The sequence below is a fragment of the Leguminivora glycinivorella genome, chromosome 19 (assembly GCF_023078275.1).
Source record: "Leguminivora glycinivorella isolate SPB_JAAS2020 chromosome 19, LegGlyc_1.1, whole genome shotgun sequence".
Classification (NCBI taxonomy): domain Eukaryota; kingdom Metazoa; phylum Arthropoda; class Insecta; order Lepidoptera; family Tortricidae; genus Leguminivora; species Leguminivora glycinivorella.
The window spans coordinates 3,076,340-3,092,044 of NC_062989.1; the positions used below are offsets into that span (position 1 = coordinate 3,076,340).

At 37.8% G+C, this 15,705-nt stretch overlaps 1 protein-coding gene across 1 annotated transcript in view; it reads left to right on the forward strand.

Moving 5' to 3' along the window:
• The first annotated feature begins 4,858 nt into the window (after positions 1-4,858).
• Positions 4,859-15,705, forward strand: part of LOC125236445 (gustatory receptor for sugar taste 43a-like) — a 101,220-nt gene continuing 90,373 nt past the window's right edge. Inside the window, exon 1 of the mRNA XM_048143254.1 lies at positions 4,859-4,955. Coding sequence (XP_047999211.1) covers positions 4,895-4,955 — 61 coding nt within the window. The 5' untranslated portion in view covers positions 4,859-4,894. The remainder of the gene's footprint in view (positions 4,956-15,705) is intronic.

Here is a 15,705-nt window from a genome sequence, read left to right on the forward strand (position 1 = left end):
CTTAGTAAATCACCTTTTTGTTTTCTCTCTGTACCATTTGTATTGAATCTCTGTTTGGCCCTATGGTTGACTGGTAGAGAATGCCTTTTGGTATTAAGTCCGCCATTTGTACATTTTTGTACCTATATTTTGTGCAATAAAGTTTAAATAAATAAATAAAAATCTAGGTAGCCGGATATTGTTTTGTCCCTGTTTGATTAAAAAAAATCTCATCTTTTAGAATTACAGCATTGTAGGCGAGATAAACTAACCACAAAATTAAAATTTTGAAAAAAACCCCGACCGCGACATAGTATACCGATTTTCATGAAACATGGCTAACGCCGTGTCTTGCGTGGGCGACGGTCGCGCGACCGTCGCGCGATCGTCTACTTCCATATCGATAAGGTTTGATTTCGTATGCGTCGCATCGCCGTCGCGCAACCGTCGCCCACGCAAGCCACGGCGTAAGAACACTCCCGACTAACTCAGCTTTCAGACAAAAAAAACTAAATCCAAATCGATTCATCCGTTCGGGAGCTACGATGCCACTGACAGACACACACACAGACAGACAGACAAACAGACAGACAGACAGACAGACACACACACAGACAGACACGTCAAACTTATAACACCCCGTCGTTTTTGCGTCGGGGGTTAAAAATAAGAAGCACCTATAAAAAGTGCGGTAAAAAAAGTAGCAGGCGATTTTTATAAAAATTGGGTAAGGATTTGTATAATTTGTTGCTCTCCCCTGTGGAGATCGCTTAAGAGCGCTTTCAAAAAACCTGCTTGCTCGCATTTCAACGCCGGCGGCGCTGGCGCGCGCCTGTGTGCAGACGCACACTATAACCAGACGCATAACGATTGTAGCCTGCGGTACAGACATAGCGTGCGATCCTCTTCGAACCTTTCGCTGCCACCATTCCTCTCGCGGGTGTAGAAGTTGCCTGGAATAATATGGGTTCCATTGTGGCGTGGGCGATGAGCTGTCAATCTTTCACTGCAATCATCACAATTTTGTTTCCTTTCAACATACTGATACTGAAACTTGATCATTTTTGAAGTGAAACTTCTAATACGACTTCCAACTGACAGCGCGTAACAGCCCGGCCACGACATTGGTCTAAGCGCGACAGCGGTGAGCGGCGGCCATACATTGGAGCGAGACACAGCGATGGGACTTTTCATTCGCACCTATGGCGGCCGCTCACCGCTGTCGCGCTTAGACCAATGTCGTGGCTGGACCGTAACAGGGCAAATACTATGTAAACTCTACGAGTTAAGTACAGCTTGGTGCCAAAGTTGGCAACATGCAATACTAGCGCCCGGCATGAGTTGATCAAAAATAAGCGCGTTACAAAACACGGAGAAACTAAAAAGCCAAAAATAATAAACCTTTCAATTCAGATTTCTTATCGTATTGCAATATATGCCTGACTTAGCAGTTATATTCAACAACAGTGTTGACTGCGGCGAGTTTCCTGATCTAATGAAACATAGCAAAATAACTCCTTTATTTAAATCCGGCAGCCACTCTGACCCCACTAACTTTAGACCAATATCTGTGCTGCCAACTTTCAGTAAAATATTTGAAAAATTAGTTCTTTCTCAATTAGTACGACATTTTAACGTTAATAATTTAATGCATAATAAGCAATTTGGCTTCACACGGGGTCGCTCGACAACCGATGCTGGTGTTGAGCTAATTAAGCATATTTTCGATGCCTGGGAGGAGTCACAAGATGCTTTAGGTATCTTTTGTGATTTATCTAAGGCCTTCGACTGTGTTTGTCATGAAACATTGATCAGGAAACTACATTATTATGGAGTCAGAGGATCAGCACTAGATTTACTCAAGTCCTACTTAAATGGTAGAATACAAAGGGTAGATGTCAATGGACAGAGATCAACTGGGTCATTGGTCTCTATGGGTGTACCACAGGGATCAATATTGGGGCCTTTCCTGTTCCTTATCTACATAAATGACTTGCCATTCCTTGTAAAGACCCACCATGATATAGTATTGTTTGCAGACGACACCTCACTTATTTTCAAACTCAAACGACAGCAACAAGCTCACAGTGATGTAAACAATGCTATCTCTAAAGTAGTGAACTGGTTCAATGCTAATAATTTATTATTAAATGAAAAAAAGACTAAATGTATTAAGTTTGTCACTAATAGTAACGTAAGGAATGAGCAAACAAGTGTCGTTGTGAAGGATGAGGAATTAGAACTGGTAGATAGTACAGTTTTTCTTGGTATAACTTTAGATTCTAAACTTCAGTGGGGTCCCCATATTGTTAACCTCTCGAATAGACTTAGTTCTGCAGCTTTTGCAGTGAGCAAGATCCGTCAGTTAACAGACGTGAAAACAGCTCGATTAGTTTATTTTAGTTACTTTCACAGCATTATGTCATATGGTATTTTACTTTGGGGCAGTGCTTCAGAGATAAATACCATATTTATTCTGCAGAAGAGGGCTATTCGAGCAATATATAAAATGAACCATAGAGACTCACTTAGAGATAAATTTAAGGACATTAATATAATGACAGTGCATTGTCAATATATTTATGAGAATATTATGTATGTACATAAAAACATTTGTAATTTTAAGAAAAACTGTGATGTACATAATATAAATACTAGAAATAAACATAAACTCGCGGTGCCCTTCACACGGCTCTGTAAAATAAAAAAATCATTCATGGGTAATTGTGTTCGATTTTATAATAAACTTCCGAATCATATTACTGACTTGTCAATTAATAAATTTAAGAATCATGTAAAGCGTGTACTCATTTCCAAAGCTTATTATACAACACAAGACTACATGAATGATAAAACAACGTGGGATTAATTGTTATTCGAAATGGTTTCTTATTTTTACGTTTTTTTATTATTATTATTGTTGATGAAATTAATATTGTATTTTTTTGGACATTGGATTTTTCCTAGAAATATTCTAGACATGTATTTTTATATATACATATACCTAATTATATATTTTTTGTTTAACGATTATTTTTATATGAAATTGTATATTATAGACTCAATATTATTATGAACAATAATTTACAACAATAAATTGCTCTGATAATTAGGTTAGATTAAGATCATAATATATATGTAATGAACTATTCATAAGAGCTTGTAACTAGGCCTACATGAATAAAGATATTTTGAATTGAATTGAATTGAAAAAATAAGCTAAACATCCAAATTATAAACAATTCAATTATTTTTGTAGTCGGTACCAGACCTGTTCGTCGCCTTGCTATTGCCTGTTTGACCCACCCAACCATACACAGGCTGGTACCGACTCCAAAAATAATTGAATTGTTTATAATTTGGATGTTTAGCTTATTGCAATACGATAAGAAATCTGAATTGAAAGGTTTATTATTTTTGGCTTTTTAGTTTCTCCGTGTTTTGTAACGCGCTTATTTTTGAAGGCGGTTTTATTTTTTGTTAAAAAGTTTATTTATTTGTTGATTTTTAGTGGTTCCTAGTGATATTATATGTATCAGTCCGAATACATGTACAGTAGTGAAAGAATTATCCTTTAACTCCTAACCATTGAGGAGTTGACCTTCCATCATCAGCTCAGTTGATTTTTAGTGGTTCCTAGTGATATTATATGTATCAGTCCGAATACATGTACAGTAGTGAAATAATTATCCTTAAACTCCTAACCATTGAGGAGTTGACCTTCCATCATCAGCTCAGCCACATAAAATTATTACCATCAGACGTAAATACTGGTGTACCTTTGAAAAATATACTAAAAACATTACATGTGCCTATAACATTTGAAGAGTTCCCTCGATTTCTCCAGGATCCCATCATCAGACCCTGACTTGGTGCCAATGGGACCATCTCGGGGTTATACCGGTTCGATCAAAAAAAAAATTTTGAAAATCGGTCCACGATTCTCGGAGATATCGAGTAACATACATACAAAAAAATAATAAAAAAAAAAAACATTCAGTCGAATTGAGAACCTCCTCCTTTTTTGAAGTCGGTTAAAAATAGTTTAGTTCATTCAGTATAAAATTAAAAAAATTCTTATTTTTTTGTTTTATTCCGTCTAAAAATGTTAAAGTAGATCAAGTAATCGCATTTTCTATTTTAATTTACTAAAATAAAAGTCTGACAAACTACTTTGAACAACTCGTACCGCTAGATGGCGCTAGTAAAATTGTTGCCGCTCCATTGTATGGGAAACGTCAGAAGCTGCACGTATTAACTCTAGTTATCTGCCTTTCCCGTATTTGCCAACACAGGCGAGAATTTTTAATCACTTTTTTTTTAACTGACTATCCTCGCTGAATAGCAATGGCGCTTGCACAAAATTGATACGTTCGCCAGTTCCTTGATTACACATTTTAATATAGAGGGTGCACGCAAGGTGCATGGCGTTTCACTCGCGCGGGCTGACTCACTAGAGTTGCATTCAGTAATTTTATAGTCAATATTGAATCCAATTTTGTGTCGTTGTCAACAAAGTTTTATGCTTTAATACCATTTTTTTGAAGTAGAATCAGGCAGTTGGCAAATTGTTGTGTAACATGTCTTCTGTGTATTTCTCAGTAGGAATTAATATCTAATACCATAAAACCATAATTATTAATTTAGGTAATTCTGTAATAATTAGAAAAAAATGTGTTTTTAGAAATATGCTAGTTACATTACGTGACATGCAGTAGGTATATCATCTCACCTAACCTAAAAATGTACCTATGGACGTATAAATAAAAATAATACAACTGAAACGTGTTCGAAAAGTGGAAGTTACGCACCAGTGAATAAATAAGTCGATTACCTTGGACTAGGCAAAATGGCGTTCGGAAAAACAAGTGATAAGGACAGTATTCGTGTTGGAAAACTGTACCACGCTAGTAAAATGCTGCCTATTAGTCACACGTTTATTCAAGTCAATGGAGTCAACAAGATCTTCATCGAAAGTAAGTATCTAACCTTTTTAAGCCAGCGTTCCCACTTAAACGTCGCGTGTCTCGGGGCGCGCAACGGACGTCCGCGCCACGCCACCTGAGTGTAATTCAAAAAACGTCTCCTCAGTACATTTTGTATAGGAAGGACGTAAGACGCGCCCCAGGTGCCGTGGTGGTGGCGTGGCGGCGGCGTGGCGCGCGCCGCGCCGCTTGGCGGCGCGTCTTACGTCCTTCCTATACAAAATGTACTGAGGAGACGTTTTTTGAATTACACTCAGATGGCGCGACGCGGACGTCTGTTGCGCGCCCCGAGACACGCGACGCTCTGATGTGGCCGGTCCCTAAGAGTTTTCAAACTATGGTGAAACATTTCGGATGTTTGGCAATATTCATTCATTCATAAACTCAAGCCCGTATCGGTGTATCCCCAAACGAACGAAGTATATGAGACTGATCAAGTTTCAGTGGCACTCTTGGCGATTAATAGGTTAAAAGAAAACGAAACTGTGATATTGACAAATTGCGAGTCCATCGCTCACACCACAATGGAACCCATATCCCACTGTCATTTTCTAACACCCACGCGAGTTTGGTGAAATTTTTAACCCGTCACAACACGGGATTTGCTGATATTGGATCCTCCGGGTGTTTTTTCAAAAATAAACTTAACGGTGACCAAAGAGCTGGCGATTCCTCGCACAACGTATACGCATTACGATACAGCGAGTAAATGTCGCCAGTATCCTTGGTACAATGCCTCAAGGGTCTATTTTAGGTATAGCTAGCTTTTATTAACCGACTTCAAAAAAAGGAGGAGGTTCTCAATTCGACTGAATGTTTTTTTTTTTTATTTAGTCTTAATTATGTAAATATATGTAATTTAGCAAGTACGTAAACTCTTTATTGTACCACCAACATAAAATATACAAGTAGGTATACAAGACATCAAATATAAAAGAAAGAAAAAGGAGGAAGTACAAAGGCGAACTTATCCCTGATAGGGATCTTTTCCGGTTAACCTTTATATGTTCATGTAAATAACGAAATATTTAAACTTAAAAGGCGAGTGCTGCATTAGAATAGCAGGCATCAAAAGTTAGAAACTATTTCTATCGGAAGCAGACGTAAAAGGGTCAAACAGATTTTAATGTATGGGTAATTGGTTATATCTCTCCTGTGGACATTACAAAAGTTAAGAAAATCTAGTGATAATTTTTAGACGACATTCTAATGACGGGAAACATTTTTTTAGTTCTTGACACTCAAATACGAAATAAACGGGATACGAATGTACCAGAGTCGTGAACTTTTATAATATTGTCCACAGAAGTGACGTTTTTACTAAATCTTTTTGACCCAAAACACTAATTTCTGGTACCACTGACAGAATGTCTGATGTGTACGTAGCCGAATGCACAAACGCTCACGAAACGCTCACGATAATATCTCTTTCGTAGCTATCTATCTCTATCGCTCGTGCGTATTGGCGCGACAGAGCCAGCGTGCGTAGCCGATTGACATTTCTCCGACGCCGAACGAAAACGCCGCGCCAGTTAGTCCGGCTCTGTCGCGCCAATACGCACGAGCGATAGAGATAGATATCTACTAGCGTTTCGTTTCGTGAGCGTTTCGTGAGCGTTAGTGCCATTCGGCTACGTACCCTGGGTGGCTAGCCGAATGGCACAATCGCTAGCCACCCTGACTACCTTTCGAGGCGTTTCGTTTTCGTTTCGCGTCGCAGAAATGCCATTCGGCTAAGGCACCTGATAAGATAAAACTTCATGCAACATCATACAGACAGCAACACAAGCACGCTCGATGAAAAATAATGGCGTGGCGCTTAAAAGCAAATACATGTTCCATGCATCGTTACTGCACGAATAATTTAAAAATAGTTGTCTGAACTTCTGTCATGAGTTTTTGACGTGATAGAAAACGTTACTCGACAACGTAAACATGTTAGGTACTTACGTTACTCGTAAACTAGAACTTTCCTTTGCTAATCCGCGAATAGATAACGTGCAAGTCAATCAGTGCTAACCAGTGCTAATCAGTGCAATCAGTGCTAATCAGTGCTAGTTTCATTAAGTAGTCATTTAAATGATCTCGATGTAATTGTAATCACCGAACCTAACATAGATTATTCCTTATTAGATTTATATAAGATAAAGGGGTATAATATTAATAGTTATTTACGAGCGGGGCGACGCGGGGGGGGAGTGCTGGTGTACTCGCGGACGGAGCTCGCGGCTCGCGCTGGCGCGCCGGCGCTCAAGGCCGCGGGCGACATGCGCGCGGCGGAGTGCGTTTCCACTACACTTAACGACCGAGGCGATCTTATACATCTATTAGCAATATACAGACCACCTAAAATAAATAGACAAGATAAATTATCACAATTTCTTACTGAACTCCGTACTTTACTTGATAGCGTACCTCAAAATACGAAAGCTGTGCTATGTGGTGATATTAATATTAACTTGCTAAATTCATTCGATAATACAGTAATAACATATGAAAATATTCTATACGAATACGGTTTTACTAGGTGTATAAATAAAGTAACACGCAAAGAAATTTTTATGGGAAATATAGTTGAATCGTGTCTCGACCATATCTACGTAAGAGCACCATTGGCATTCATAAACTCAGCAGTTATACAACATAAATTGTCGGATCACTACTACGTATCGATAGCGGTGGATTGGAAACGCGTACCGGCTACCGAAGGCGCGCGGTTTATGGATTCCGCGAATTCATCGCAGCGCGCGCGGCGCTCGGCCGGCGCACGCGGGGCTGACTCTTCCCCTCTCGCTTCTCCCGCCACGCGACGGGTACTAGATAATAGATTAGTTAGGGAAAAATTACTTCAAACCGATTTCGAAAAGATTATGTCTATAGATTGCCCTGTCCAGTTGTACGAAGCTTTTACACAATTGTTTATAAATATTTATAACGACTGTTACAAAATACAAACTATACGCATTAGCAATAGAGGTAGTAAAACATGGATAAATAATAGATTAAAGAACATGATTATTGAACGCGATAGACTATTTACAATATGGAGTAATGATCCTAAGAATATGATAAAAAGGCTGCAATATACTAAATATAGAAATAAGTGTACAAAAGCAATAACTAAATCTAAAAATGAATACGATAGAGAGTCAATAATAAGTTGTAATAATAATATTAAAAAAATATGGGATAGGTTAAATAGTATGATGGGTAAGGAAAAACAGTCACTAGATAATATTATATTAAGTAATATGGAGGAAAATAATGATAAAGATATCTGTGATAATTTCGCAACTACTTTTAAGACAGAAATTGATAACATAAAACATTCCTGTAATGACAAATGGCTTGTGAGAGAAAATTATGTACAAGGGTCGGACAGGTGCATGAGATGGCAACCGGTCTCAAATGATTACGTAAGACGCGTTATTATTAAAATGAACAGTAATAAATCCCCGGGTAGCGACCTCATCCGCATGTCCGACCTGAAACTAGTCGTTAACCAAGTAAGCCCTGTCATAGCAAAAATAATCAACTTATCAGTCAGGCACCATACATTTCCCGAAAAACTTAAAGAAGCCATAGTACGACCTGTATATAAGAAAGGTGACCGAAAATCATACTTAAATTATAGGCCCATATCTATTTTATCCAGCATAGACAAAGTTGTAGAGAAATGTATAGTCAACCAACTAGGAAATTACCTCCAAAAAAATCAGGTGTTAAATTGTCGTCAACATGGATTTCAGAAAGAGAAGAGCACTAATACACTTCTGTCTGAATTTACCAATGAAATAAATACCTACTTATCCGAGAAGAAATTTGTAGTAGCCATATTTTTTTTGATTTTAAAAAAGCATTCGATACGCTCGAGACTTGCACACTTTTAAGAGCCATGGAGGAGTGCGGAGTGGGGCGGCCATTGAACCAGTGGTTCAGTGACTACCTCACGGCGCGATCCTTCCGCGTGAAGGTCGGCGCTGGCATGAGCGACGAACAGGCCGTCTCCTGCGGCGTGCCACAGGGCTCGGGCTGCGGGCCCGTATGCTACCTGATGCACGTAAACAGCCTGTGCGGCGTGCTGCGACACTGTTCCCCGCATATGTTCGCGGACGACCTGTGCGCGCTGCGCTCCGGCACCGACCTTAATGAAACATGTCGGATGGTTCAGGAGGATGTTGATGCCGTAGTCAAGTGGTCACATGATAATGGAATTGTTCTGAACGCTGAAAAGACCAAACTTATGATAATACATTCTCCCTACCTGGTACCTACTAATGTCACTCCATCCATTTTCACTCACAGTTTTCATTGCTTACATATTAATAATAATAACTTAGTAAATTGCAACTGTCAGCCCATAGAAACAGTTAAAAGTGTTATGTATCTTGGCATGAAAATAGATCAACACTTCTCCTGGACGAGCCATGTAGACTTTATATGTAGTAAGCTTAGGATTCTATTAAGTAAATTCTATCATCTAAGTTTTAAAGTTCCTATCCGAACGCTAAAATGTATATACAATTCTCTAATAGACTCTATTATCAGCTATGGTCTTGACTGCTATGGCCTCACTTTTAAAACTAATATAGATAAGCTAGAAAATTTACAAACCCGTTTTTTAAAATTGCTAGTCAGTAAAAAAGTTAAAAACAGTTGCAATAAAGACTACAAACAATTATTTAAAATATTTAAAATTCTACCCATATCATCCAAACTTAAATATATGTTGGCCTTGAAAAACCATGGCAGACAGGACCATCTTGAACTAGTCAACCATAGCCACAACACCAGGACGATATCTGCGGGCAAATATGTAGTACCCAGAGTGTCAAATTATTATGGCGACAGAACGCTTCAAAAACGAATACCTTATCTCTTGAACTCTTTGCCCGGGGATATAGTACTGGAATCCAAAAAAAGTACTTTTAAAAGGCTCTTAAAAAAACATCTCTTGGATACTCTATAATAAGCGATCCTGCCTACTTCAAACTGAGTATAGATACATGTTTAGAAGTTATATATATTAATTTGTATATTTAATTATATTTAATAAGAAAACTGTATAAAAGAGACTGAAACGACTCCACAGTCAAACTAATTGTAGTTTTGTGGAGCATTGTATTTAAGTTATGTTTTGTAATTCTGAGTATAATAAATAAATAATAAAAATAAACCTGTTATAATTACTTGCGTATTTTTTAAATGCAATTAATTTTCCCACCCTCCCACCGCAAAAATAAAAATAAATACGCAAATAAATATAACAACCCACCACCAAAAATACAAAACTCGACACGTGTTTCGCCTCTCTACGAGGCATCCTCAGGAGCTGATGTTGACGGTCCGAAGTCCCGCAACTTAAGTCGCGCTTTGCGGATTAGCAAAGGAAAGTTCTAGTTTACGATTAACATGGATTTCCGCAAAGTAACGCCTGATTCCGTCGATTACTTACGTTACTTTTGACTCTAGGTATCAGTAAGTAACCATTTTGGGATGCTGATTGTTTTTTGTGACGGTGTTTTATTTTATCGACCGTTTTTCTCTTGGAAAAGGGTTTCAGTAATGAGTGGTAATGATGTGCGTCAGGGAACTAATATATTGATGCACCTTAGAAGGTTCTTCTTAGAATGTATCGCCCATACAGTTCGTACCCTAGAAACCTTAATGAAATCAGGTCAGTCTCAGAGTTAACTCCTACCTGCATCTGCATATGCCAGTGAAGCGGCTACTTCATTAAATTAATTTGCAATCAAGAAGCCTGTTGCTAGAGCTTCGCGAGCTAAGAAAGGACCTGGTAAAAATAGCGATAAAACTACTTATTATAGATCGCAAATCTGACAGTGACCAAAATGAGTTACCTCGAATCGACGTCGAATCCACGTGTACGTTTAAAGAGGTCCCCATTTCTATTAAAACTTGAACTTCTTCACTGTCATGAACACGGCTCATCATGGCTGATATAAATAATATGGGACTACCTCTACATTCCTAATGACGTTTGTTCGAAAATCACTTGGCCTAACTCATTTGGCCGAATTATGAAATGCCTAACGCTCTTTTGGCCTAACGATCATTTGGCATAATTTAAATTTTGCCCCAAAAATGACATTACCCAGAACCGATTTGCTGTTAGAAAGGTAGGTTTAGGTTAGGTTAGAACCGTGACCTTACACAAATCCGAATCGCTTCTAAAAAAGTGGGTTTTAACGGCGTTAGGCGAAACAATATTAGAACATTTAAATTAGGCCAAATGATCATTATGCCAAAAAATATTACGCGATCTAAAAATCGAAGAAAAAACTTTAGGAATCTAGATATACATCCAAATAATATAACATATTGTCACCTAATTGTTACCTGTGATGACGAAATAAATATATTTGATTGATTGATTGATTGATGAAAGACGCCACTTTTGGCGATTTAAATAAAGGTTTTTGTACTATTGGGTTGGTAAGAAAGTAATGAGCGATCGATTGAATTCCACATAAAATTTTTGAGAGAGTTCTAGAATCTTCTATGGCCGAAAGTATATAAAGGGCGAGTCGCACAGTTTCTCGTCAGTCATTCACTAGCTGTCGCCGAGCTAATATAAGGAAGAAAATGGACGAATTAAAAGTGCATGTAAGGCATTGCTTACTATATGAATTTCAGTCTGGCCATTCAGCCGCCGAAGCAGTGCGTAATATATGTCAGCGTGTTGCTCCTGAAGTTGTGTCTGAGGCCACGGCGAAACGATGGTTCCAGCGGTTTCGTAGTGGCGACTTTTCATTATCAGATCAACCTAAGTCTGGCCGACCGGTGAAGATTGATGTAGCCAAATTAAAAACCTTAATTGAAGGAGATCCGAGGCTAACGAGTCGTACTCTTGCTACCGAGTGAGGCTGCTCTCATGTCACCATAGAAACACATTTACACGAGTTGGGAAAAAACTACAAATACAGTGTTTGGATACCGCACGAACTTGATAGAGATCAACTAAACCGCCGTGCCGATATCTGCATACAACTTCTGTCTTTTCGCCGCACATTCAACTGGTTGGACCATCTTATCACTGGAGATGAAAAATGGGTCTTATATATAAATCACATACGCAAACGTCAGTGGCTAGCTCCAAACGAAAAAGGAATAGAGGCACCAAAAACAGAGCCTCACCCGAAAAAAGTTATGCTGTCCGTTTGGTGGGATATTTATGGTATTATTCACTGGGAACTCCTACCAAGTGGAATGATTGTTACCGCATCAGTATACTGTAATCAGCTTGAAAATTTAAACCAAAAAATCTGTCAGAATCGTCCACAGCATGCTAAAGTTTTTTTCTTACACGACAATGCTCGCCCACACATTGCAAAAGTGACTCGGCTAAAGCTATTGGAGCTAGGTTGGAAAGTGATACCTCATCCACCGTACTCTCCAGACTTGGCATTGGCACCTACGGATTACGCATTGTTCAGATCGCTAAGCAATGCCTTGAATGAAAAAAAGTTCGATGATCAAGCCCATCTACGACAGTACATAGCTGAGTTTTTTGAATCTAAACCTAAGAACTTCTTCGCCGATGCTATTCATTCTTTACCAGAACGATGGAGACAAGTAGTAGATAACGAAGGCCGTTATATTTTTGATAAATGATTAAAATAATAAATTAAATAAAAATTACAATATTGGTTATGATTCGCTCATTACTTTCTTACCAACCCAATATTTTCATAAATATTCAAACACTCTGAGTTACTAGTTCAGCAATATCGGTATCAATTAAACTACGAAACATTTTTCTCAACCTTGAATTTTTATCAATGTTTAATTAATCTAAAATTCCAATAAAATGATACTCGACCAGTGGCCTATTTCACAGTGACACTACGCCGTTCATTGCCTGATCAACAATCAAAGACATATTATGCAACTCCGTATAGACAGGTAAAGTCTAAGAAAAACGTACCTCAAAGACATAGAGAAAAAACCGGCCAAGAGCGTGTCGGGCCACGCTCAGTGTAGGGTTCCGTAGTTTTCCGTATTTTTCACAAAAACTACTAAACCTATCAAGTTCAAAACAATTTTCCTAGAGTCTTTATAAAGTTCTACTTTTGTGATTTTTTTCATATTTTTAAAACATATGGTTCAAAAGTTAGAGGGGGGGGACACTTTTTTTTTCTTTAGGAGCGATTATTTACGAAAATATTAATATTTTCCAAAAACGATCTTAGTAAACCCTTATTAATTTTTAAATACCTATCCAACAATATATCAAATGTTGGGGTTGGAATGAAAAAAAATATCAGCCCCCACTTTACATGTAGGGGGGGTACCCCAATAAAACATTTTTTTCCATTTTTTATTTTTGCACTTTGTTGGCGTGATTGATATACATATCGGTACCAAATTTCAGCTTTCTAGTGCTAACGGTTACTGAGATTATCGGACGGACAGACAGACATGGCGAAACTATAAGGGTTCCTAGTTGACTACGGAACCCTAAAAACGTACCTCAAAGCCATAGAGAAAAAGGTACGGTGACCTAGATGGCGTTACTCTTTTGGGGAACGCTCGACTAGATTGCGCTAATATTAATATTTGACATTTTAACACATACATGTACCTACCTATGTTTTTCTTATACCAAATAAATATTTTTTCTTTCTTTCTTTCTTACATATGAAGCTAAGAATATGGACCAAATTGTCAAAACTGAGGTTCAAAAGTTTTAAGCTTGTGTCGAGAGATGGCAATCCATGCACTCTGATTACACATTTTACTTTGACAGTAACTCTCTGTAATACTCGATCCTCTTTGATACTTATCAACACAGAAATAGTCACAGAATTGTCAGTGTCAATGTCACTGCGGTGAAATATTCCACAGAGGTCGAACTTACACTGTTTTCGTGATAGTTTCTCGCTAATCATGAAGAAGAGTTCACCGTTAAGCTCGCCTTGATTGTGTACAAAGTGATTGGAAGACAGGAGCTTCGGTAGATCGATTGAGGAAGAGATTGGTTTTAAAGGCTTGCAGCACTAAGAAGAAAGACGTATACATATATTGTATAGTTGTACAAGAACACAGATCTGTCACTTCTCGCTGCTGTCGCGGCAAGTTGTTATAGAGGTGCTGGTTTTATGTTATATATTACGCACTGGAGTAATATGTACCTCGTGTATTCATAAGTTTTGAGACGAATTTAAAAAGTTGAATTTGAAATAAGAACATGCCCGCAGTTTGCGTCCAGTGTTTCAAATTTTGAATGTGGAACCTTTTAATTTTAAAAAGGATATTTTATTCGATTATTTGTCATTCTTTATCGAGATGGCGGGAAAGAAACAGTTACGGTCAACGGTGATTTCGTTGTATGAAGCCGGTGCAAAACCTATGGAGATTTTCAATCAGATTAAAAGTATTGGAGCTAGTCGCAATTTTGTATATTATACCTTGAAGAGGTACAGGGACACCCAATCAATTGATGTTCAGGGAGGGTTATAGAGTAAATCGGACAGGTCCGCGCCGACGACTACATTCAACTTCGAACCGCGGTCCGGGGTTCGAATCCCGGTAAGGGCATTTATTTGTGTGATGAGCACAGATATTTGTTCCAGAGTCATGGATGTTTTCTATGTATATCGTCGCTTAGCACCCATAGTACAAGCTTTGCTTAGTTTGGAGCTAAGTTGATCTGTGTAAGGTGTCCCCAATATTTATTTATTTATTTATTTATTTATATAAGTATGTATTTATCTATTTAAGTAGGTATGTATATCGTCGTTTAGCACCCATAGTACAAGCTTTGCTTAGTTTGGGGCTAAGTTGATCTGTGTAAGGTGTCCCCAATATTTATTGATTTATTTATTCAATTTACCTCATGTATATAGTTTGTACTTTTTTTTAATAATAATAAATAATAAATAAATATTATAGGACATTCTTACACAGATTGACTGAGTCCCACGGTAAGCTCAAGAAGGCTTGTGTTGTGGTACTCAGACAACGACTTTTATAATAACCTTTTTATTATATACTTAGATACTTACATAGATAGCCGCCCGCAGGCGCAGTCGGTTCTTATGGTTTCTAAGATACCGTTGATGACTTTCCATGTCAAATAATTAGATACATTTAATTTTCGTCTCGATGTCTATAATCTCAATTCTCCTTCTATAATACTTTATTGATTTGTAGTAAAAAATAAACCGCGCTATATTCAGTGCATATTATTTACCCTACCGCATCTACAGCAGAGTATAGTAATAGTATAACAATAATAACAATAGTAATAGTATAACATTTTATCTGAGTATTAATTCGTTTTCATCCATAGGCAACCCTATCGTCCGACGCTGCGCACGTGCGGCTAGTTTCTTTGTTTAAATTTTGTAGGCATTTAAAAAGGCGGCATTTCGTGTACATCAAAGCAGTGAGCCTTCTGTACTTGTACTATTATATTATTATATTCTGTGTCTACAGCCACTTTTATATATTCTGTGCTACAGCATAAAGAAAAGCAAAGCTCAAAGGAAACTGTTATTTATTAGAGTCTTAGTCAAAAGCCAATATGGCGCTTAAGTCCTTTTTCAATGGTGATATACGATATTACACTTTACAGTATTTTTAGATTCAAAGTAATGAGGCACTATAAAATATGCTATACTGAGATGATATTAAGTTAGAAATTCGCTTGTAATGCAAGCTTAAAAGTTTCATTTTATACTGAAACTTTATTATCATTCTTAAAAATATAATAACT